A 26,191-nucleotide genomic window follows, 5' to 3' on the forward strand; every position below is an offset into this window, starting at 1 on the left:
AGTGTTCTTCTGTTCTCTGTCGCACTTTTCTGGTGTTGTTTATATAGTGCGAATTGGGTGAAGATACTGTCATCTCATTCCTCTTTTCCTGCTGCTATAATTACTATGCTTTAAACTCTGTTCAATAATCCTATTTTCACGATGGTGATGTTGAGCTTATGTCGAATGATGCACTAAGGTGGAAATCTGGTGCTGTTGCTGAATGATGTTGTTGCTACACTGTTTTTTTTTTTTTGTCTCTCACATGCTTTGGGTGGTCTATTTTCAATGGGGTGATTTCATAATTATCAATTGGAGCTGTTTTGATATTCTAAGAAGCTGCTGGAATCTGTCCTTAAAGTGATAGACTGGACTTCTATTGCCTATTTATGCTGGATTTCTCTTCTTCTATTGGAATCTGAAGCTATGGGATGATTGTCTCTGCTTTTGATCAATTGGAATGCTTGGGAGTTTAAGGATTGTAACCTGTTGTTTGGGCCCTTTCAATCTTTCGTTTGATTGTAATTTTTCTTTATTCTCTTTTTCTTTCTATTTTCTCTTGGCCTCATACTTTACCTCAACCCTTGTGGTTTGTATTTGGCTTCTTTCTCGATGTACCCTTTGTCGAGTTTCTAATAAAATTTTGTTGCCAATAAAAGAAGAAGAAGGTGGTGTTGCATTGTACTTGGAAATGAACAGCCCCTAAGGTCCATTTTAAACACGAATGAAAGAACTAAGCAAATTCTCTCTCTCTCTCTCTCTCTCAAAGATCACTTTGATGCTCAATGCATGTATCTTCTGTAGGGGTTCGATTTGACGGGACCTTGACCTGAATTAGTATTCCTCCTCCGTTGCTCCGTTCCCCTGGCTCTGAACCTGCAACAAGTCACTAGGGCTGGAATAGCCCAGTGACCCTCCGACGATCAAGTTAGATCTCAGAGGAGGATATAGATCTAGGGTTAGGGATAGATGGCATACCTCTTTAGGTTAGAGTCCCTTTGTATTTATAGACCTAGGTTTGCTTGGCCTCCAAGCTAGTGCGTGAAGGATACGCTCAGGTAACCGCCTCGGATGACATCACAAATGACGCACCGGATAAGGCGGTTACGAAGCACATGGCCAAACTTGGCCTAGACGATCCTATCTGCCACGTATCGCTCCTGGTCCCCTTTTGTTATGTCACGCTCCTTCAAGAGACCCTAACGGAATGCTTGCTTCGGTAATAAACCGAAGCATTAACAGGAGACTTGATACCGAGCTCGAGGAAATAGAAGGATATACGCTGTGGCCCGCCTGTACAGTCCTATAGACCGTACCAATATGAGACTTCGATTAACGGTGGTCTGGCCAGGTTAACGAGGCCATAACCGAAGCCTCCACAATAGCCCCTCAAGCCCCTGGAGCCTTGCACCCGCGCTTCAGGGTCTTGACCTCATCACATGAAATATCAGGCCTTGATCTCCTTTTTTAGAGAACTACCGGGGAGTACGCTTGCCTCGGTACATTCCGTTCAACCTGTGCCAGCGACAAAAGCCACGTGTCAGCAGTTGCCGAGGTCTCAAAATAGAAAGGCTGTCTCGGCACGTGCCGTGTCAGTTGATTGGTACGAAACGTCGCTTCGGTGACACGTGTCATTATGCCTATGGTCTGAATATCCGGCGCCTGTCCTCGGTGCAGAGTCCCCTGATACTGGCCGTCCGATGATAACACGCGTCAAAGATCTGACGGCTCGTTGCATAACGCCTCATTTCCCGCGCAGCCCTCTATCTCTCCCATTATAAATAGAAATACAGAGGTGAGACGATTACTTTTCCTCCGCTTCTGAAGACGAACCGTCGCCGCCATCTGTTTCCAGCTTTCAATCGTGATTTCAAGCAGTTTAGCCACAGATTTCGTCACGAGATTGTGGTATGTTGATCCTTTCGACTGAAACTTCACATTTTGATCATTTTTTAGAAGTTTGTCACCATTTTAATCGTGCATTACCAACGGACTACTTCCTGACGCCTCTGGTTTGCGGCGGTGCAGGGAATCTCCGGCAATGTTCTTGCTTCGCCCGAAGTCCATATTCTTCCCAAGCCTTAAATTCTTCCCGAGGCCTATATTCAACCCGAGACTATAGGAATAGCTCCAAACCTTCTAAGGCCCTAACCGAGGAAGAAGGTCTTGGTGAGAGGCGAAGAGAACAGGCTCCGAGGAGAGATGACCATTTTTATCGATGATTTTCCTTGAGCACATAGCTAACGGGTTTTTACACATTCTTTTCCTTGCTAGGTAGGAGCGAATGGTCATCGAACTCTCCTCGGACAGTTCCAGTAGCTCGATTTCTTCCGCCAGTTTCGAGGACTTCTTTGAAGAGATCCGCTCCCGAGCCTTAAACCGAACTTCGATTGACCTTTTTAAACCCTTCGATCCTTCGAGAATCCCGCAGAGGATAACCACCTTCGACCTGAGTATGACAGAGGCCCCCAGCACTTCGGGCCATGGGCCAGGGCCATTCGCCGACGCCCCAGAAGAGGTTCGGGGACGGAGGAGGCCAATGAGGCCCTGTCCATACCGGAACCAGTATTTTGATGGCACTCCGGCCGCCTACGCGGAGTTCAAATGGGTATATAGCCTTCCTCCCGACGTTGAGGTTCGCCTTCTACCGAACATCGACCCCAGAGATCTCCCACACCGAGAAGGAGCGCTAATTTTTCCTTTGATGGTGATAACCGAGGGGGGAATTAGATTTCCCCTCCACCAGTTCGTCCGGCGAGTCCTCCGGACCCTCAACCTTATCTCCTCCCAGCTTACAGTAAATTCGTACCGAATCATAACCAACATCATAGAGCTTAGGAGGTAGTACAATTTGACCTTTGGGTTGGAAGAGCTTTTTGGGGTCTACCTATTAGGAGTCAACCGTGAGCATGAGAGGTACTACCTGTCCTGCCGAACAGGGTACGATACGTTCTTAATCGATCATTTACCCGACTCAGAGGAGTGGGCGAGTGTATACGTCTCGGTGACCGGGAACTTCATGTTCGGTCCCGGGAGAGAGTGGACACAACCACCACGGTTCGGTTCGAAAACGGATCCCCTGGTCGGTAAAATTTTATCTTTGACACATTTTTCATATATCTTGCAGTATTTTGCATGTATTGACTGGTGCTTCATTCATGCAGCTGAGGGCGTCGTGCAGGGGCTTCGGAAGAGAGCCGTTCGGGTGCAAATCACAGCTGCCTTCGCAATCCCAATAACAAGCCGCTATGCTCCTGATTTGCTCGGTTACGTTGCCTCTTATACCGACTTTTTGAAGAAGAAGCCGAGGCAACAAGGTGTTCCAAGGGCAGGCCGGGGACGAGGCCGAGGAGGGAGAGCCGAAAGAGGTGAAGGAAGAGCGGGAAGAGGGGAAAGGAGGGTAGGCGGAGAGCCCGAAGCTGAGGGAAGCACGGCTGCACCTCGTGGAGTCATTCGCGAGGAGATTGACCGAGAGACGCCAGAGAGAACAGGTTTGAGCACTGAAATGTCGGGCCGAGGGACTCGCGAGGTATTGGACTTAAGACGCCGAAGGCCGAGGGGGCGAGGCCACGGTTCCGCTGCCGGCATGCCCGGCGCTGGGACTTTGAGGGAGTCTTCCGCTTCCCCCCATGAGCCCCAGGAGAAAAGACCGCGGTTCGAGGACCGAGGGAATGGCCGAGGAGAAGGCCAGGAAACCATTGAGATCACCGAGGAGGAAGAGCAGGCCGGAGGGCCAGGGAATGCTGGGGAGGTGGGTGGCGAATGGGTCAACCCCAGGGAGCTTCCCTGGGCTCCGGAGTTTTGCCACTTTGCTGGTCGGCAGATACATCATGTCGACAGCGTTAAGAACCTCGGGGTTGCGTTCGGGATGCTGAGGGGAAGCGTACTCCCAAGGGACGCCCGGGCTGTCAGTGGTTTAACCGAAGATATAACCGCCGAGATAGCGCAGGCCCTCTTCACTGTAAGTTGCTATCATCTTAACCTCTTATACCTTGCTCCTTTCAATCTATTTATTTGAACTTGGTGAACACCTCGGTTTTTGTTCACAGGCTAGTTCTCGAGCACTGGTGGTAAATGATCGGCGCCAGGCGCAGGAGAAGAAGATTGAGGAGTTGAAAAAAGCCCTCGGGCAAAAGGAGGAGGACCTGAAGGTTGCTCGGGAGGCTTGTGACCTTTACCTTGCGAATTTCCAAAAATGTGACAAGGAGAGGTTACTTGCCGAAGCTCGGGCTGACAAAGCCGAAGAGGATGCCACTACTCTGTGTGCCACCCGAGCTTGCGAGGTTGAAGCCGCACGGAACAAAGGTTATGATGAGGGCTGGGACGCGGCCGGGGTGGAGTACAAAAAGCAGGTTCGGGAGATCAAGACTGAGCTATACAGGGATCGCTTTTTGGATGGGGTGCGCTTCGGCCATGAAACTCTGTTAAGCAAGCTCGATCTCCCCGCAGACTCGGAGTTTCGAGCAGTGCCCCAGGTGCCTCCCGAAGAGCTCATTTTGCCCGAGGAGGATGATGAGGTCGTGGAAAATGCTGAGCTCCAAACGCCCGAGGACAGGACCGGACCCGAGGCCACGGCTCCAACCGAAGGGTGACGGGGGGGGCATGGCCTTCACCATCCTCTATGCTTTCATATGTTGTTGCTTTGTTTTTTTTTTTTGTTTGGAAGAACAAAGAAATCTGTAGCTTCGTTTTCCTTTGTTTTCTGTTGTCGACAGCTCAAGACACTTGGAGTCTTGTCGTTCTGACGTTGTAATAGTTGAGAAGGATCGGCGCTGAACAGTTAGCCTAAGCCTGGTCCTTGGTAGGATTTTGACTTTCACTTTGCTTATGAATGGATGTTTTCTTTTCCTGAATGTTTGAAATGTTTGTATGATTGATTTGCTGCTTGGGTGATAATGCCCCTGCTTCGGTGAGATTTGAAGAGTTGTAAAACAAATTTAACCGAAACATTAACCGAAGCATTTTGCCAAGTAAACAAATTTAACCGAAACATTAGCCATATTCAGGGGAAGTGACTTGATCCGAAGCCCCTGCTTCAGGAGCTTGTGGTGCTACTTGGGGACGTAGGCCGAAGTCGCGAAGGGATATGGCCTCGGCCACAGGTCGGGACGCAGCGAGTCCGAGCAGTGAAAGACTTTTGGTGGGTCGGTATAAGGGGCTCGGTAGTAAGCCGAGTATCCTTAAAGCGAGTGACCAGAAGTCCAAACGACCGAAGAGGCCGGGGCGACTTAGTGGGAATTTTATCCGAAGGAATGACCTACGGTAGAACAATATCCCTGAAGTCGGTGTAAAACGGTCCGGGCAAGAACGGACCGAGTGTAAGAAATTGAAACAGCAAAGGGTACACGTAGTGCTTAAGAAGGGGAAAATTCTCATTTAACCGTGGAGTGCTGTCATTACATAAGCAAGTTGCCCCTGCTACTTAAAAGAAAACGCAACATAAAAGAGATGAACTGGACTTTGGTAACTGAGTACTATCCATAGAACTTCTTCAGGTTGTTTGCATTCCATGATTTAACAATGGGGGAACCATCCAGCTTCTCCAATTTGTAGTTTCCTGAGCCGAGGTGTTTGAGAACTCGGTAGGGGCCCTCCCAGTTGGGCATTAGCTTTCGCTTTTTGGACTTTTCCACCACTTTTTTCCAGACGAGATCGTTAGGTTTGAACGACCTAAGGCGAATGCTTCGGTTGTAGCCTTTTGCAACCTCCTGTTGGTAGGATGCGAGCTTGATCCTTGCGTTGTCACGTTCCTCTTTGGCTAAGTCGAGGTCCGAAGCAATGCTGTTGTTGTTGACCGACTCATCAAAGTTTTCTGTACGCATTGTTGGGAGTCCGACTTGGAGAAGGATGACCGCCTCCATTCCGAATGCCAAGGAGAAAGGAGTGCGACCAGTGGATCGCCGGGGCGTAGTACGGTAGCCCCAGAGTACCCTGGGTAGCTCTTCGGCCCACTTCCCTCGGCGTGACTCGAGTCGTCGCTTAAGTCCAGATGAAATTGCCTTGTTTGCAGCCTCGGCCTGTCCGTTACCCTGGGGGTAAGCTGGAGTGGATGTGTCCCATCTGATGCCGTACTCATCTAATAGGGCTCGGTATTTCTGTCCAATAAACTGCCTTCCGTTGTCTGTAATAATGGCGAAAGGAACACCGAAGCGTGAAATGATATTTCGCCAAATGAAACGAATGATGTCTGTTTCTTCAATAGTTACCAAAGGTTCGGCCTCGACCCATTTTGAGAAATAGTCTGTGGCTGTTAGGAGGAACTTAAATCCTCCTGGGGCAACGGGGAGCTTACCGACGATATCCATGCCCCATTGGGAGAAGGGCCAAGGGCTTGTGAGGGGACTAAGATCTCGAGCTGGCTGGTGGATGATCGGGGTGAACATTTGACAGTTCTTGCAGCGTTTGACAAACTCTTGAGAATCCTTCTTCATTGTCGGCCACCAATATCCTTGGGAAATGGCTCGGTGAGCGAGGGACCGATCGCCGGAATGGCAACCGTTGTCGCCGGAGTGGAGCTCTTCAATGATGCCCTGTACTTGGTGTGGGTGTGCAACCAGTAGATATGGACCGGTAAATGATCTTCGGTAGAGCTTCCCATTTGGATTGAGCCAGAAGAGAGCGGCCTTATTTCGGAGTCGGTGAGCTTCTTTTTTGTCGGTGGGAAGGGAGTCATCTCGCTGGTAAAGGACGATTTTATCCATCCAGCTCGGGCCAAGGTCTATGTTGAGTACCTCCATATCTAGCACTTTAAGTTCGAAACTGGGCTTGTCAATGGAATTGAAGGAGATGGAACGGTGTCCTGTAGACGAGCATGCCGAAGCGAGTCCTGTAAGGGCATCGGCGTGGGCGTTTTGTTCCCTGGAGATATGCTCGACTCTAATTGCTTTGAAATGTTTAATGAGCTGGACTGCGGCGCTGAGGTAGGTACGCATGCGGTCATCCCGAGCTTCATATTCCTCGGAGAATTGGTTAACCACCAATTGGGAATCGCTGTAAACCACGAGTTCTTCGATGCCAATGGCTTCGGCAGTCTTGAGTCCCGAGATTAGAGCTTCATATTCGGCCTCGTTGTTAGAGGCTGGGAAGTTGATTGGATAGTGAGCTTTCGTGCAAGACACCGGAGGGTGAGAGAAGAACGATGCCTGCACCTGCGCCTTGGCTGTTGGAGGCGCCATCGACGTACATTTTCCAAACATCTCCGTGAAAAAGCTGCCATGTTGTGCTAGGGTTGGCCTGGAGCAGTGCCACGGTGCTAGGGGTGGGAGCCGAAGCGAGTGTAGTGGGCGGTGTAAGCTCGGCGATGAAGTCGGCCAGCACCTGAGCTTTTATTGTTGTCCGAGGCTGAAAGTGGATTTCAAAATTGGCAAGCTCAACGGCCCACTGTGAGATTTGGTTGGAGAGATTTGCCTTCCGGAGGAGGGACTTGAGAGGATATTCGGTAAGGACGATGATGCAGTGTGACTGGAAGTAAGGAGCGAGCTTCCTGAAAGCTGAGATGAGGGCAAGAACGAGCTTTTCTAGCGGTAGATAACGTGTCTCGGCGGGAGTCATTGTTTTACTGGAGTAATAGATTGGCTGGTGTTCTCGATCCTCCTGGCGGACGAGGACCGAGCTTACAGCGTGTGGAGAGACAGCTAGGTAGAGGAAGAAGTCTTCCTGGTCCCGAGGGGTGACGAGGAGTGGAGCCCTAGAAATATACTCCTTTAGTCGTTGGAGGGCTCGGTCGCAGTCTTCTGTCCAATTGAAGCTCCGTTGGCTGCCTTTTAAAAGTGCGAAGAACGGCTGGCATTTATCCGAAGAACGGCTTATAAACCGATTCAGGGCTGCGGCCATACCGGTCAAACGCTGAACATCACGCTTGTTGTGGGGAGCTGAGAGTTGATTAATAGCATGAATCTGGGAAGGATCGGCCTCAATACCGCGTCGGGAGACGAGGTGGCCAAGAAATTTGCCGGAGCTGACACCGAAGACGCACTTCTCGGCATTGAGGCGGAGCTTGTGGTTCTTTAGTATCTCAAAGACTTCGGCGAGGTGAGTTAGATGATCGACGGCGTGCAAACTTTTGACCACCATGTCGTCGATGTAAGCCAGTATACTGTCGCCTAGCAACCGTTCGAACATCTTTGTTATCATTCGCTGAAAAATGGCCCCGGCATTTTTTAAACCGAAGGGCATAACAAGGTACCCGAAGATGCCATGGGGGGTGATGAAGGCCGTGTTCTCGACGTCGCCTTCGCTCATGGCAAACTGGTGGTAGCCTCGATAGGCATCCAATAAGCTAAGTCGCTCGTGTCCGGAGGTGGTGTCGACGAGCTGGTTGATACGAGGGAGAGGAAAGAAGTCCGTTGGGCAGGCGTCGTTGAGGTTTGAGTAATTGACGCATACTCGCCATTCGCCATTCTTTTTCTTGACTACGACGGTGTTGGCCAGCCACTTGGGATACTGGACTTCTCTGATTGCCCTTGCGTTTAGGAGTCGGTTGACCTCTTCAATAACGGCCTCGGAATGAACAGGAGAAGATCGTCGTGCCTTCTGTATGATCGGGCGTTTGGCTCGGTCTATGTTGAGCTCGTGGCAAATGAAGGAGGGATCGACCCCGGGCATCTCATATGGGGTCCAAGCGAACACTTCGATGTTCTTGTGAAGAAAAGCTACCGTGTCATTCCGATCAGTATCACTAAGTGAGGAACTGACAAGGAAGAAATGGGAACCGTCTTCGGTTATTGGGATGGTGGCCACGTCTTCTATGGTTTTGTCGTCGGGGGATCTACCGACGTCCTCCAAAACTGGGGCCTCGGGGACTTCAATGAGATTAACCCGGGAGGTCTGTTTATTACTTCGGACGGCGTTGATGTAGCATTTCTTGGCCGCAGCTTGATCTTCGTACAAGTTTTCCTGGTGCCCGTGAGTGCCAATGAAACGGACCACTTAGTGATAGGTGGAGGCAATCGCTTTAAGCCTATGCAACCAGGTGCGTCCGACAATTGCGTTGTAAGGGCCAGGGACGTCAACTACCACAAATTCCATTTCAAGAGTCACCGAACCGGCGCGGACAGGAAGAGTGATCATATCGATGGGCCAGACAGGAGCTCCGTTGAAGCCGATAAGAGGAACTTCGGAGGGACGGAGGTCGGTATCGGGAATCTTCAGATCCTTGAACAGAGAGTAGTACATGACTTCGGCCGAGCTGCCCTGGTCTACGAGGACGCGACGGACGTTGAAAGTTTCGATGCGTAGCGTGACCACGAGGGCGTCGTTGTGGGGAAGCTGGATGCGGTCGAGATCCTTCTCGGTAAATGTTATCGTCCATTTGGAACCGTCATCGGTTCTGGGGCGTTTTGGTTCGGGACTGACTAACATGACCTGCTTGGAGGAGGAGGCTTCGTTCAACTCGGCCCGGATGATGTGAGCGGCCTCAGGGTTTAGGGGACCGTGTATGACGTGGATCGTCTGGACTTCTTCCTCGGTGTTTGTTTCGGTCCATTGTGCCCGAGCCGTCGTCTTCTCGTGATCGATGAAGTTGCCGAGGTGGCCACCCGCAACAAGCTGTTCCAAGTAGGCCTTGAAGGGCTTGCATGCCGTGGTGAAGTGACCCTGCTCGTTGTGGTAACTGCATTGGACGATGGGATTCTTGATTTTTCCATTTTCGGTTCCTAGCTTTTGATTTGGGAAGGAGAAAAAAGGCTGATCCTTCACTTGATCAATGATCCTGTAGATAGGAATGGTGAAAACGGTTTTCTCGGCGTTGAAATCACTTGGCCTCGGTCCTCTTCTTTGCGACTGCTTGATGGTATTGACCTGTTTCTTTGGTGTTGGGACAGGTGCGGGGACCGGTGTGGATACCGAGGTGTTTAACGTCTTTGAACTCGTAGGCTTCCCGATGCCTCTCTCCGCCTTGGACTCGATGAGCTGACACCAACCCTCAATACGAATCATAAGGTCTTTCATAGAGTTTGGCTTATGTCGAACGAGGTCGTCATAGACTTGCTCGTCCTGGGAGGTGAGGCCGAGCTTGAATCCTCGGGCAGAGATGACGCCGTCGCAACCCTCTATCTCATTGAATAGTTCCCAGTAACGGCCGGCGTGCTGCCGAAGCATTTCGTCGTTCCTCTTGCGGAGGGCTAAGAGGGAATCGATCTCCTTCTCGTGCTTGTTGCTAGTTACGAATTGGGCCATGATAGGTGCGTAAATGTTCACATAAGCGCCCCTTAATTTATCCTCGCTAAGTCCATTTATATTATTACTCGGTGTTTAATGTTTGATTTTTGTGTTTTAGGTACTCGGAGGTTTTAACATTCTAATGGACCTTATGAATACTCCTACTGTGCACATAAATCCTGGAAGTGAATTGGATGCAGAAGAATACATATGAATCATTTGTACAGATTCATGTTTGGTGGGCCCAAATACTTCCTATTTTGATTTATAATTGGACCAAGTAAAATAAGGCTTGAGCCATTCTCTGCATTGGGCATGGCCCACCATATTTGGAGAAAATATTCTTGCTAGAGCTTGGGAGCCCACTGAGGAGGGAATTAAAAAGGGTCGGCTACATGGGTTATAAAAGGAGAGGCATAGAACAGAACAGAAGGCTGCGCAGATCTTTGCCGCACGATATCAGAGAATGGAAAGCCGAGACCGAGAGCTGTGCAGAACTGTTTCTTCGTCAATCAATCACGGTGGAAAACAGAAGCAATATCACGATGAGCTCCACCCCGATGTCCGGCTAAACTCTTTTCTAGGGTGTAGATGAAGCTCGAACTCTGAGTAACACTTTCTATGTCTTTATTTAAGTTTTATTATTCGGATCATGGTTGTATGAAAAAAGATTTATTTATAAGATTAATTCTTTCCATCAAATCTCGTGTATGAATTCCTAGGTTTTATGCACGTTCGTACAACGGTTTTAATTGTTTTGTGATAACTGATTAGATGGATTATACTATGTAAGACGAGTCGTGTCGATGAGACGATCCGTACTTGATTAGAGACGGTTCGTGCTAATAAGACGATTCGTGCTAGGCGGAGATAGTCCATACTGATTGGTGATTCATAAATTATCTTTAGAAGATATCGCTAGGGCTTGCAATCCTACGGTATCCGAATTGATTCGAATAGTTAACCTGTAATCGGAACATATTTATGTTACGAGGGGGAAGAGTGGATTCGAAACCCTAGAGCTTTTTCCCATCAACTCTTTTCTACACTTTAATTACTGTTTAATAATTTTAGGAAACTATCAATCAATCATATTTTTCTCGGATTAAGATAGAAATTAATTGGAAAAACTGTAACTCAGCCTTATAATCCCTGTGGAGCGATACTCGGAATATTTACCACTGTTCATTTGAGTAGTAGTAATTGTTTCGTTTTATTAATTATTTTTGATACGGAAAGGACACGATCAAATTTTGGCGCCGTTGCCGGGGATTACAAACACGGTTGCGTTGTTTTAGTTAATTTTTATTTTAATTCCTAGTTTAGTTATTTTTTTTATTTTATTATTATTCCTCATATTTGTTTAATTGCATTCTCTCTTTGTTAGTATTTTGTTGTGTCAAGCACAGGAATCGAGAAGTTGTAGCGCACAGGAACAAGAAGTAAGCTGCAACATTGCAGCTTGACAATAAATTCAATTGGCTTTTCCAAGCGCTGTGAGTTTTCTTATTGTTCTTGGTTTTAGTGTTTTGTTTGTTTTATTTATTTGTTTGTTTTTTATTTTTATTTGAGTTAGGGGCATTTTGCGTTATATGTTTGGTCGTCGATCATTGGACCCATTACTTGATAATTTTGACCCAGAGATCGAACGGACATTTAGAGCTAATCGAGCAGCCTCTCGTAACCCTTGGTCTTCACTCATTCCAATTGTTACAATGTTAGAAAGAATAGAGGCTGAGGTTCCACCTGCGATAGGGGAGTACTTTCTCCCATCCGCTTACACCTCACCATCATGCATAACATTGCCTACCACTGCCTCAACATAATTTGAAATCAAGTCCAGTTTGTTACAAACACTCCCATCATTCTATGGACTTGATAATGAGGACCCATATCGGCATTTAAGGGACTTTGAAGAGATTTGCTCCATTGTTAAAATTCAGCACTTCATTGATAATGCCCTTAGGTTGAAGTTATTCCCGTTCTCACTTAAAGATAAAGCCAACTACTGGCTTAATACTTTAACACCGAATAGCATCAACTCTTGGGATCAAATGAAAAATGAGTTTTTGAAAAAGTACTTTTCCATAGGCAAAACAAAAGAAATTCGCCAAGAACTCACTAGTTTCTATCAAAAAGAAGGCGAACAATTTCACCAAGCATGGGAGAGACTTAATGATATCATTAGGAGTTGTCCACACCACCAAGTTCCTAAATGGCAGTTAGTCCAATGTTTCTACGATGGACTATGCGAACAACACCGATATATGGTGGATGCCTCATGTGGAGGCACATTTATGCTTAAGAATGAGAATCAGGGGTGGGACTTGTTTGGGCAGTTAGCAGAGAATTCTCGACACCGAGCCTCATCATCCCGCACAAATAGGACAAATTCTACCTCTTTAAAACAGAGTGGCCTTCATGAGGTGGGCCGCTCTGATGATCTTTCCTATAAGGTAGATGCATTGACCCATAAGATTAACTCTCTCTTATCTTTGAGTCATGGTCCTTCACATTCTTCACCTCTTGCTGCTGTTGCGGAGGTCTGTCAGTTGTGCTCCAGTCCATGCCATCAAATAAATGAGTGCCACATGGCATCTCAATTTCCAGAATTTCTTCAAGAGCACGTGAACGCGGCCCAGGGGTTTGGTAGGCCAGCAAATGACCCCTATTCTCATACTTACAACCCCAGCTGGAAGAATCATCCAAACTTTGGATGGCGACAGCCAGACCAAGGGCAACCATTTGCCCAACCTATGAGGCCTTCATTTCCTAATACTTCCAACACACAGGCCTATTGTCCACCACATGCACCACACCAGTACCAACAACCTCCTGCTCCTCCTACGTCCTCTCAAAGGACACCAGCTTTTGAGGAGCAAATGTTGAAGGCCATGGCTGAAATGAGAGCCGATTGCCAACAAATGAAAGCTGACTCCCAATTGCTTTACTCCCATTCTCAATCCATTGCCAAGATGGAAACCCAAGTGGGTCAGCTAGCTAATGCTCTTAACCATCGGGATGAGGGTAGATTACCAAGTCAGCCAGTGGCCAACCCACGAGGGATGCACCATATTGACAATTCGCAAGGTCACGAACAAGCGAAATTAGTTGTCACCCTCAGAAATGGGAGAGACGTAGAGACTCGACCGGAGGAGGTCAAAGTGAAGGAGAAAGTGTCTCCACCTGTCGCTGAGAGGTCTAAGGTTGATAAGAGGTCTAAGGAGAAGGAGATCGATCCAGTGTCCACAATTGTTCCAGGGTTATCTGAGACCCCATCTTATATTCCTAAGGCACCTTTCCCGACTTGCCTTAATGCACAAAAAGGGGGCAAAACAAGAAGATATGATGGAGGTGTTCAAACAAGTCAAAATCAACCTCCCTCTCTTAGAGGCAATTAGTCAAGTTCCAGCTTATGCTAAATTTTTGAAAGACCTTTGTACCCAAAAGCGTAAGTCTAAGACACATGAGCCTAAGGAGGTGCGTCTCACTGAGCAGGTGAGCTCCATTCTTACACGTAACACACCCATTAAGCAAAAGGATCCTGGTGTTCCTATTATTTCATGTGTTATTGGAGATCATGTCATTGATAAAGCACTCCTCGATTTAGGGGCCAGTGTCAATTTGCTCCCATACTCGGTATATGAACAACTTGGGCTGGGAGAGTTGAAACCCACGTCGATTACGTTGCAATTAGCTGATAGATCCATTAAGGTGCCGTGTGGTGTGATCGAGGATGTCCTTGTCAAGGTAGATAAGTTTTACTTTGCTGTCGATTTTATAGTTCTTGACATGGAACCAGTCCATAATCCCAACAAACAGATTCCTCTCATCCTTGGTCGACCTTTCTTGGCTACAGCCAATGCATCTATTCACTGTAGGACTGGGGTGATGGATGTATCATTTGGAAATATGAGGGTGCAATTGAATGTTTTCGATGCCAATCTCTATCCTTGTAAAGAGAAAGACTGCTTCGCAGTCAGTGAGAGTGATTATATGGTTGATAAGGTGCCTCCAGACATTCGAGTTAAGGGTCCCATAGAAATGCCTCTTTTGCATGTAGCCTTGGATAGTGGTAACATTGAAATGAGTCATGGTTCTCTTAATTCGAAGAACCCCATAGATGAACCTCCATGGAGTGACCCATACATTGAGCCTTGGCCCATACTTCGTAGTCCTTCTGCTTCCCCTCTTATAGAGGGTGCACCGAGACAGGAGTGGAAACCACCACCATATACATGCTTGGGCCCGGATAATATTTTTTCTGGTGATTGATATTTAAAGGCTCTCATTTTGTCTGGCTGAAGACATTAAATTTAGCGCTTCTTGGGAGGCAACCCAAGTGTCATTCATTGTTTAGTGTCGTCTTTGAATTTTATTTATTTATCTTTTTCTAGATTTGTTAGTTTTTCTTTTTGAGTAATTTTTTTTTCCTTTTTATTTGTATTTGTGTGTGTGTGTGTGTGTGTGTGTTTCTTGGAGAATAACATTTTGCAGGTTGTTCAATTCAAGTTGGGGGGTTTCCCTCTCACTATAGTTTCCCTGTTTAGTTCCTCCTATTCGAGGTGATATCTTTCCTCTCTTTTCTGTTTTTGTCCTTTCTTTTCATTTTCATGTATTCAATGCGGACATTGAATAGTTCAAGTTGGGGAGAGGGATCACTTTATTCTTTTTGCATAGTCAGAGCTTAAAAAAATTTGAAAAGTAAAAAAATATAGTGAGATCTTTCTTGCATGGGACTTGGAATTTGCGAGGTATTTATTAGTTGCTTGAATTGAGGCATGTTGGCATTGTTTGGGTATTTTGTGGACTGTTAGTTTTTTATGCTAACTTGTTAATGCATGTAATTATGGCACTGGCACCTTTGCAATTAACATCTATTTGGGCTTAGTTTGCTTGTGAGTGTCGTTTGAGCGTTCTCAATGGCTAGATTAGTGGAGACTTTTGCCCAAGTGAGCTTTCGAGCCTTATCTTTTATTGGAGTGGTGTCACGTAACTTCTTAGTATGTCAACAGAAAGAATATACTTGTTGAAGGTCTCATTATTCTTGATTGCTAAGCATTGGAATTTATGGAAAATATCTCTTGGGTTTTGGCTTGCCACATGGATGTTATACACCTGGGAGAGGATTATAGGCATTTTCTTGATATTTGGGCCGGTTCATTCCTTTATTTTCATATTTATCCCTTGCAAGCCACTTTGAGCCTTTTATACTTAGCCTTTTTTTGGTTAGCTCCACCTTCCATATCGTGTTTGGAGAAAGGCAAGAATGTAAAGGTAAATTTTTTGGGTTGTTTGTGAATTTTTGTGCTTGAATTGGTGGTGTCCCTTAAAAAAAGAAGAAGAAATACTACAAAAGAGAAGCAGAAAGGGGCACCAATATATTTGAAAAGAGAGAAGAAAATGGGCGCACATTATTAAATTAGTCTTAAGTTGTTTGCCTATTCTCGGACACTTGATATTTTACCCTAACCTTGAAATATTTTTTCTTACCTAACATTACTACCGAAATTAAAGTCCTATTTGATCCTTGGGGTAATGGGAAGTGGATTGATGGATGTGAGAGTGAGTTCCAATGCTTGGTGTTCTGTCCATGAGACCGTGTGTCCACCATATTAAATGTTCTTTTCGTGTCATAGTATGCGAAGTGTTTTGCTTTCAATTATATAACTTCCAAACCGCACACTTGAGAGTTCATAATGCATCTTGTTTCGAGCGATTTTATTTGTGAGTGCATGACACTGTGAGAATTGAAGTCGAAGCTCGGTCCAGAGAGAACTTTGAGTGGCATGTCATTGGTGACTAAGTCCAAGTGTTCACACACGCTAATTTGGGGCCATGGTTTATATGCATGTCTTCATAGCATTTTGAACTGATGTTGCCTAATATACTTGTGCAATGACTTTGTGCCTTGGCTTGAGAGACTGATGAGTTACTTGCAGGTTGTGAGTCTCGTGTAAGGGGGATTCATGGTGTTTTGTGGGTGATCACTACTGAAAACCCTCACGAGACTTCACTCGTCCTACTGGGGCCGCCTGGGGGTTTAAAAGAACTATCAGTTTTAATTTATTTTCTTTAGTTATATTTTGTTTTCTTTGCTCGAGACTAGCAAAGTGTAAGTTGGGGGGTGTGATAGGCGCGTAAATGTTCACATAAGCGCCCCTTAATTTATCCTCGCTAAGTCCATTTATATTATTACTCGGTGCTTAATGTTTGATTTTTGTGTTTTAGGTACTCGGAGGTTTTAACATTCTAATGGACCTTATGAATACTCCTACTGTGCACATAAATCCTGGAAGTGAATTGGATGCAGAAGAATACATATGAATCATTTGTACAGATTCATGTTTGGTGGGCCCAAATACTTCCTATTTTGATTTATAATTGGACCAAGTAAAATAAGGCTTGAGCCATTCTCTGCATTGGGCATGGCCCACCATATTTGGAGAAAATATTCTTGCTAGAGCTTGAGAGCCCACTGAGGAGGGAATTAAAAAGGGTCGGCTACATGGGTTATAAAAGGAGAGGCATAGAACAGAACAGAAGGCTGCGCAGATCTTTGCCGCACGATATCAGAGAACGGAAAGCCGAGACCGAGAACTGTGCAGAACTGTTTCTTTGTCAATCAATCACGGTGGAAAACAGAAGCAATATCACGATGAGTTCCACCCCGATGTCCGGCTAAACTCTTTTCTAGGGTGTAGATGAAGCTCGAACTCTAAGTAACACTTTCTATGTCTTGATTTAAGTTTTATTATTCGGATCATGGTTGTATGAACAAAGATTTATTTATAAGATTAATTCTTTCCATCAAATCTCGTGTATGAATTCCTAGGTTTTATACACGTTCGTACAACGGTTTTAATTGTTTTGTGATAACTGATTAGATGGATTATACTATGTAAGACGAGTCGTGTTGATGAGACGATCTGTACTTGATTAGAGACGGTTCGTGCTAATAAGACGATTCGTGCTAGGCGGAGATAGTCCATACTGATTGGTGATTCATAAATTATCTTTAGAAGATATCGCTAGGGCTTGCAATCCTACGGTATCCGAATTGATTCGAATAGTTAACCTGTAATCGGAACATATTTATGTTACGAGGGGGAAGAGTGGATTCGAAACCCTAGAGCTTTTTCCCATCAACTCTTTTCTACACTTTAATTACTGTTTAATAATTTTAGAAAACTATCAATCAATCATATTTTTCTCGGATTAAGATAGAAATTAATTGGAAAAACTGTAACTCAGCCTTATAATCCCTGTGGAGCGATACTCGGAATATTTACCACTGTTCATTTGAGTAATAGTAATTGTTTCGTTTTATTAATTATTTTTGATACGGAAACGACACGATCAGGCCATGAAGGCATCACAGAGGGAATCGAACGAGGAAATTGACCGAGCCGGGAGTTGATTAAACCAAGTGAGGCCCAGGTTGCTGAGGCTTGCAGGAAACACTTTGCACAAGAAGGCATCGTCCGAGGGTTCGTTCTGAAGAAACAAAGACATGACAAGCTTGTACTGAACCAAATGAGTGTACACTTCGGTCTTGCCGTCGTATTTGGCAAATTTAGGTTGGGTGAATCCCTTGGGGGGGGGGGGGGGGGGGGGGTTAACTGAATCGATCTCTCTGTAAAGGGGGAGGTCGTGAGTCGTTTAAGTCGTGCGTCGCGATGAGGTCGGATCGAACGGTCGAGACCGTCTGGACGCTAGGTCGCTGTACGCTTTTTGGGGACAAGTTTGTCCAATAGTTCATATTCCTTTCTCTTTGGATCAATACTAACCAATTTCCTGGGAAAGCGCTCTTGGCGGTAGCTGTCCCGAGCGGAAGGCTCGAGGCGCTCAGTGATCGGGCTCCTGCTGCGTGCGCCGCTGAGGTTCGTGACGATGGGGCTTCTGGCTTCGGGGCCCCTCAGGCGCTCGCGGTATCCCCTGGTCTGGATCTCCACAAGGCCGTCATCTCCCCTGGCTGCCCTTGTGAGGCTAGGGGTAGATTCCCGGCCTGTCTTGCCCACTTGGACCGAGTGAGTTGAGGAGGCAGAGACGTTCCCTGCACCGAGCCTCTCGAAGGCCGATGGCCTCCTTCGAAGTTGCACGGGGGAGCGGGAGCGGTCCCTATGCGATGTGTCTTTTGGGGCTCGAGTGTCTGCTGCTCTTGGTGACTCGAGACGATCCTTGACTGAGGGGCGGGGTCTATGTTCTAGCAGGTGACCGACTTCGTGACTGCGAGGGGGGGTGTGACGGTCCTTCCTTCCGCCGCGACTCCCAGAGGAATGAGACGGGGAGACTTGGAGGAGGTGTTTGATCTCCGCCAACTCATCTCGGACTTGTCTGTCGCGCTCCATCACCGTCTTGAGATCGTCGATTTTCCGCTCAAGATGGCGGATGTAGGAGTGGAGCTCGGAGGATGGGCCTGCGTCTGGAACTGACGGTCCGGCGCCGATTCCGACGGATACATGGGTCTTTCCTAGGGCGGTTGCTCCGCCGGAAGCCAGGCTATGGTCCACGAGGGAACCGAGCCTGTGGGCGGTACCACCGTGATGCGCATCGTCGATCTCAACCATGTTTGATTCAGGAACGCTGAACGGAGCAGAAAGGGGAAAGTGGATGTTGAAAGAGTGGCTAGGTCCCCAGTAGAGTCGCCAATTGTAGGGGTTCGATTTGACGGGACCTCGACCTGAATTCGTATTCCTCCTCCGTTGCTCCGTTCCCCTGGCTCTGAACCTGCAACAAGTCACTAGGGCTGGAATAGCCCAGTGACCCTCCGACGATCAAGTTAGATCTCAGAGGAGGATATAGATCTAGGGTTAGGGATAGATGGCATACCTCTTTAGGTTAGAGTCCCTTTGTATTTATAGACCTAGGTTTGCTTGGTCTCCAAGCTAGCTCGTGAAGGATACGCTCAGGTAACCGCCTCGGATGACATCACAAATGACGCACCGGATAAGGCGGTTACGAAGCACATGGCCAAACTTGGCCTAGACGATCCTATCTGCCACGTATCGCTCCTGGTCTCCTCTTGTTATGTCATGCTCCTTCAAAAGACCCTAACGGAATGCTTGCTTTGGTAATAAACTGAAGCATTAATAGGAGACTTGATACCGAGCCCGAGGAAATAGAAGAATATACGCCGTGGCCCGCCTGTATAGTCCTATAGACCGTACCAATATGAGACTTCGGTTAACGGTGGTCTGGCCAGGTTTACGAGGCCATAACCGAAGCCTCCACATCTTCATTTCATAGATAGGTATGATCTTCATTTCATAGATAGGTATGATCTTCATTTCATACGTACGTTGGTATATATACGTAAACACATACGAACACATACTGAGAGCCCTTGCATTTTCCAATGTTCAAGGCAAGCAACTTCTGTATCTGAAACACACCATTCAACTCCCTAATCGTTGTATTGAAATGGTAAATCATGTACCAAATGCATTTCCTCTGATCCTCGTCATGCCCTTGCTCCTCAACGTCGTATAGTCATACACTGCGAAATCATCAAAAGAGACGGTAACTCACACTCCTCTGCCCATTTGAATTAGTTCTTCAACTTTTTTTTTAGTTGGAAATATTTGAGGAGGCCATGTAGCTTTCTTTAGTGTTTCATTTTCAGCATCAAAAAGTTTAGGAACACAACTTGCCGACATGACTTTGAACAAACTTGTATTGGGAGTTGCCTGATATATGTGTGGATCCACGTGCATCGAACGACTCTTGATGTAGTTTTGTCTAGAATTATGTTCCTAGCATTGCTCTTTTGGTTGAGTACAAACCACAGTTTGTTCTCTTATAGCATATTTACTTGAAATTTTTACCCAAATTTGCATACAAATTGAAAAAAAAAAAAAACTTTCTTTCGTGTGTACTTAAATGCATCCACAGTGAAATAAGTAAAAGTAAATAATCAAAACATGTCATGTTAAATAAAGCTTAAAAAGCAGTTCTTACAAGTAAATATTGATCCTTCTGAAGCGGCGATGTGGGCGACTCTGGGCGACTGCTGCTCTCTCATACGCTAACAGGCTTCCACCATGGTCGATGGTACTATTTCTATTGCTGATGGGTTGAGTTTCAAAGCCCTAGACTCCAATGAAATTAGGAGGAAACAACAGACCGCTGTTCGTTCAAAATCTCCCCAGTTACCAAATTCCCAAAACCCTAACAGCTCGATTCACCTTGGAATGGAGGGCTCGAGTTCTCAGATCCTCTCAACTCCATCAAAAAACCCTTCGAGTTCTCTTCAATCGGAGGCTGAAGCTCTCAATCTCAACACAATCAAGACCCAAAGCCCTTCACGGAAGCTACAGCAGGCTTTCTTCGAGGAAGGCTTGATATTGGAAGTCGAGGAGTGTGCGGCTCGTGTTCATAGTCACACCTACCAGTTCACTCGCCAGTCAACTGAGGTATGCAATACTAACCCCAAAATTCTGTACAATGCACGAGGGAATCCCTATGAGGAAGGGGATCCAAATATGGGGTATAGTCCTAGGTCTCTCCAACCCAGATATTCCCAATCTCATGTTAATGTAGTTAGTGACCCGAGTTCAACTCACCCAGTAGAGAGTGTTTCTGTTTGGGCTAACCCTGACAAAGGCTTTACCACATCTCCACCTAAGGAGCCTCTCGGGAAAACACATACTCAAATTCTTCCTAAGCAGACCAATTTGAAACCAAGTGGAGGTCAAAATCAACAGAAACCTAAGCCTAAAAACTGGGCATCACTACTACAGTCACAGAGTCCGTCAATGGACATGAAGCTTGACTATTTCCCAGACCTCCAGCGAGGAAAGGAAGCACAGGTAGAGATTGTCATTGAATTGACTGAAGTAGGAAAATGGAATAGATACCTAATTGGTCACTTCCTTAATGGGAAAATGGCTTACCCTCTCATTGTATCCACTGCCAGGAACCAATGGAAGGATCTGTTCTTGGCTGTTAAACCGGATGTATCAGGGTTCTACCTATTTGAGTTTAAGGATGAGCAAGCAAAAATGCAAATTCTTCAAGGTGGCCCTTACTTCTTTTCTCAAAAGTATCTTGTGCTTAAAGACTAGCATAGGATGATGAAGCTTGCTCAAGAGCAACCTACAAAAATACCAGCTTGGGTTAAGCTTCATGAGTTACTTTTCGAACTTTGGAATCAAGAGTGCTTAAGTAGGGTGGCTAGCACAATTGGGAGACCCTTGCATGTAGATCAAGCTACAGCTAAAACTGCAAGGCAGCCAGGTCTTCTTAACACGTAATCAACAAAAGCAAGAATATGCATTGAGATCAGTGCTAAGCAAGAACTACCTGATGAGGTCATAGTCACTGTGGAAGGAGAATCTGTGGCAGTAAATATAGAGTACCAAGTTCTACCTCCAATGTGAAGTAGCTGCAAAGTCTTTGGTCACTCAACAGTTAAATGTGTGAATTCAGCTTCCATTCCTTCACCTCCCCAGCAAAGGCAAGAGTGGGTTCAAGTGAAGAACGGAAAGCAAAAAGCTGTCCAAGATATCTCTAGGTCTGATCCTTGCGTATTCAGCCCAACCATCTCTGGAGCTCTTCCCAGTGTGCCAGTTGACACCACTAATCTCATTGAGCAGGAACAATGTGATTCTGAAGATGAGCTATTGGAGGTTTTAGAGATGGCAGTGAGCTCCATTACAGTTGTTGATGCACTGAAGGCAAAATCAACACTGGCGGATAGCAAAACACAACAAGTCAGTGGTTCAGATCCAGTCATTCCTCCTAAAGCTATGAAGTGGGCAAGCAATACCTTACCTGAGACTAAGCCACCTGATTTATCAAATGCAAAGTCCAAGGAGAAAGCTCATGATGTTAAGCAGCCCCTCTCCAAATCAGCTCAAAAGAAAATGAGGAAGCAAATAAAGGAACAAGCTCTTTGTTCCTTTACCGGTGGAGGACAGTAACTCCCTTGTATCCTTTTTGTTAAGGCAGTATTCAAATACTTCCATTTCCTGCCATTTAATTACCTAGTCTGCTTGAGCTTATTTTATGTCTATGCAACCTATTAAGTTGGGATTTTAGAACATCAGAGGTCTTAATGACCCTATCAAACAAAAAGAGGCAAAATGTTTTGTGAATCACAATAAACTCTCCCTTATAGGTTTGCTAGAACATAAAATAAAAGAGGACTCAGCCTCTAGAATAATAAATTATGTGTGTCCTCACTGGAATTTTGTGAACAATTACCCTCAAGTTCCCTATGGTAGAATCTTTCTGTGTTGGGATGCTTCTGTTGTTCAGGTTCAGGTCTTGGATCAATCTGACCAATTCATCCACCTTGAGGTGCATCAGAATTATGGAGGGGCCCCTTTTTTGGCAACTTTTGTTTATGGGGCTAGTAATTATTTAGCTAGACAAGCACTTTGGTCTAGTTTGCATAATCTTCAACCATTCTCTCCATGGTTTGTACTTGGGGATTTTAATGCTATTAGATATCCTAATGAGAAGTTTGGGGGCAACACTTCCTGGCCCCCCCATATGAATGAGTTCAACCATTGTCTGTATACCTTGGAACTTGATGACCTTAGGTATACGGGGTGTTTTTTCACCTGGGCCAATAAACAGGATCCCTCTCATTTTGTCACTACCAAGCTAGACAGGATTTTAGTTAATGAGCAGTGGATGACAACTTTTAGCTGTTCCTCTGCTCATTTTCTCACTCCTGGGGTTTCTGACCACTCCCCGGCCATGGTGAACATCAATCCTAGTCCTCAGAAATTTAAAAAACCTTTTAAGTTTTTTGATTTCTTAGGTGACCATCCTCAATTTTTGAATGTGGTGCAGAAGGTTTGGCAGGGTGTGGTCATTGGAAATCCCATGTTTTGTGTTTGTGAGAAGCTCAGGTTGTTGCAACCTGAGTTTAAGCAACTCAATGATAGAGAATTTAGTGATATCTCTAAGAGGGTGATTGATACTAGGCAACTTCTGGAGTCCCTTCAGAAGAGCTAGGTATCCATCCTTCAGATCCCTCTATTATAACTTAAGAGAGGGTAGTTCATAAAGATCTCCTCACCTTGTTAGGAGCAGAGGAAAGCCTGGCTAAGTAAAAGTCTAGAATTTAGTGGTTCAAATTAGGGGATCAATGCACTTCTTACTTCTTTAAATCTGTGAATAATATTCGTAATAGAAGTAAGATCTCCAGCTTGGTCTTGGAGGATGGGTCTCTCACCCACGACAGTAAGGATATAAAATCTAGCTTTGTAAAGTTCTACACTGATCTGCTAGGTACTGCTCACCCTTCCTCTTATCATGGGCTCTCTAGGATTCAACAAGTCGTTAGATTGTGACTAGCTGATAGTCAAATGATGACCATGATTGCTGATGTCACAGACTTTGAAATTAGAGACACCTTCTGGTCTCTCAATCCTTCCAAAGCTCCTGGTCCTGATGGCTATAATGCTGGTTTTTTTAGGAAAGCTTGGCCTATCATTGGTCATGAAGTCTCTATAGCTGTGAAATCATTCTTTAGGTCTGGTCAATTACTCAGGAAAGCTAATTCTACTATTGTTGCCCTTGTTCCTAAAGTCCCTAACCCCTTTAGGGTAGGTGACTATAGGCCTATCTCTTGTTGTAATACAGTCGACAAGTGTATCTCTAGGATTCTTGCTAGGAGAATACAGGTAGCCCTCCCTAATTTAATTGATCCTGTGCAATCAGGATTTGTTAAAGGGAGAAGAATTGCTGACAATATTTTTTTGACCCAGGAACTTATGAGAGGTTATCACAAATCATCTTCCTCTCCTAGGTGTGCCATGAAAGTGGATATCATGAAAGCCTATGATAATGTGAGATGGGAATTCCTTTGGGATGTCCTAGCTACCTTGAATTTCCATCCTACAATGATTAAATGGCTTCAGGCTTGCGTCTCCACTGCTAATTACTCGCTTAGTATTAATGGTAAAGTCACTTGGTACATCCTTGGGAAAAGAGGGCTAAGACAGGGGGACCCTCTATCCTCCTATCTATTCGTCATTGTGATGGAGGTGCTCACGTGGTTTCTGAAGGAAAAGTCCCTCTTACCTGATTTTCGTTTCCATTGGAGATGTGGTAATACCAAAATTATCAATCTCTGCTTTGCTGATGATTTGATGATCTTTTGCAAAGGGGACCTAACCTCAGTCAAGCACATTCATGATGCTCTCACAGAGTTCCAGGAGTTATTAGGATTTTCTCCTAGCCCGGGGAAGAGTAGCATCTATTTCTCTGGAGTCAATAACAGCTCTAGACTAGCCATTCTGAATGTCTTAGAGTTCAAAGAAGGCACATTACCTGTTAGGTACCTTGGTGTACCCCTCATATCCACTAAGCTCAGAGCCTCTGATTGCCAAGTGGATAGCATCATCACAAAAACCAAATGCTGGACTAACAGGGATTTAACTTATGCTGGTAGGGTCCAGTTGATCAAGAATGTCTTATTTTCCATGCAAACATATTGGTCCTCCCTGTTTATCATCTCTAAAAAGGTGGTTAAAGAGGTGGAGGATATCCTTAGGGCATTTCTTTGGTCAGGCCCAGATCTTAAGAGAACTGGTGCTAAGGTCTCATGGGAACATCTATGCTCTCCTAAACAGGAGGGGGGCCTTGGATTTAAGTCCATGCAAGTATGGAATAAGGCAGCCATTGCCAAGCATATTTGGTTTCTGATTTCTGGTGGGGAACAGTCCATGTGGTGCCGATGGGTTAAATCCTATTTAATAAAGAGGAGGAATTTTTGGACTTTGAAAATTCCAGGCGATTGCTCTTGGGTATGGAGGAAACTCTTGAATATTAGGCCTTTAGTGTAGCCCTTTGTTCTTAGTATTCTTGGTAGTGGCCATTCCACATCTCTGTGGTATGATAATTGGCATCCTCTTGGCCCTTTGATAGTCAAGGTCGGCCCCAGATTTGCAATTAACTCTGGCATCCCTAGAGATGCTTCAGTGTCCCATATCATCCACAATTCAAATTGGGCTTTTCCCATTACCTGATCTGTGGAGCTCAATGAGATCAGAAGAACATTGCCTCCTCTAATTCCATCCAGATTGAGTGAGCCTGACCGTATTAGATGGACCCTCAATGCTAATGGCCGGTTCACAATTGCCTCCCTTTGGAACAAATTGAGAACTCCATTTCCAAAGGTTGTGTGGTGTAAATTGGTGTGGTTTTCAGCCAACATCCCAAAATGTAGCTTTATCACTTGGCTAGCTATTCAGAATAGGTTATCCACTGCAGATAGGCTGACACTTTTTGGCCTTAATCACTCTCAACAGCGCAGCTTCTGCTCTGGGAGTGAAAACCATGACCATCTTTTCTTCAATTGTTCCTTCTCTCAATAGGTGTGGGACACTATCCTTTCCAAACTTCATGTTTCCTGGCCCTCTCGAGCTTGGGCTGATTGGGTCAGTTTTCTCTCAACATAAAAGGCAAGTCGATTAAAACAGTCATTACCAAATTGGTATTTACTGCCACTGTTTATCATGTGTGGATCGAGAGGAATATGAGGAAATTTCAAGGTCAATCTTGTTCTAGTGAGGTAGTTGTTCTCAAAATCTATTCCATGGTGAGAGCACGACTTCTATCCTTATCCAATCTGCAATCGTTTCAAGCAGATGGGATTGTGAATGAGTGGAACATTAATGGTTAATTATTCTGTTGGTGACTGGTTTTGGTAATTATCTCATGCATATCATTTGTTTGCTCTTTGTAAAGTTAGGCAAGATGCAACAGGATTCTTGGCTGCTAGTACCTCTATGTACAAGGAAGGAGGGCTGGACCCATGATGGCGGGTCTGACCTTTTGACTGCTATTACTTCTATTACTCCTTGATTAACTATCTTGGTACATTATAACTTTTGAGAGATCTCCTATATTGTGTGTTATCCTGGTGAGCTGAGTGCTAGATCCCCAACATTCCTTGTGAGAGGAGGTAATAATTAGTGGGGGAATTATGTGAGGATTAGAGGAGGGAGGATGTGGATACCCAACTTTTGGTATTCAGAAGAGAGTAGGAGAAGTGAGATTCCAAGGAAGTAGAAGTGTGAGCACCATACATACG

The 26,191-nt window shown here is 45.5% G+C and overlaps 2 protein-coding genes and 1 non-coding gene across 3 annotated transcripts; 2 read left to right on the plus strand and 1 right to left on the minus strand.

Annotated features, from left to right (window-relative positions):
• Positions 1-12,241: 12,241 nt before the first annotated feature.
• On the minus strand, positions 12,242-12,346 carry LOC131312241 (small nucleolar RNA R71). Its single transcript, XR_009195808.1, has one exon. It is a non-coding gene; the product is annotated as a small nucleolar RNA R71 (small nucleolar RNA).
• A 58-nt stretch (positions 12,347-12,404) lies between these two features.
• LOC131309504 (uncharacterized) lies at positions 12,405-14,412 on the plus strand. The gene is made up of 2 exons (XM_058336126.1): positions 12,405-13,491; positions 13,571-14,412. The coding sequence occupies exons 1-2, from the start codon at positions 12,405-12,407 to the stop codon at positions 14,410-14,412; spliced, it is 1,929 nt and encodes a 642-aa protein (XP_058192109.1).
• Positions 14,413-21,212: 6,800 nt separating this feature from the next.
• LOC131309505 (uncharacterized) lies at positions 21,213-25,167 on the plus strand. Its single transcript, XM_058336127.1, has 6 exons — positions 21,213-21,375; positions 21,568-22,057; positions 22,365-23,075; positions 23,285-23,382; positions 23,488-24,902; positions 25,024-25,167. The coding sequence occupies exons 1-6, from the start codon at positions 21,213-21,215 to the stop codon at positions 25,165-25,167; spliced, it is 3,021 nt and encodes a 1,006-aa protein (XP_058192110.1).
• Positions 25,168-26,191: the final 1,024 nt, after the last annotated feature.

This window comes from Rhododendron vialii, chromosome 12a (genome assembly GCF_030253575.1).
Source record: "Rhododendron vialii isolate Sample 1 chromosome 12a, ASM3025357v1".
NCBI classification, from domain to species: domain Eukaryota; kingdom Viridiplantae; phylum Streptophyta; class Magnoliopsida; order Ericales; family Ericaceae; genus Rhododendron; species Rhododendron vialii.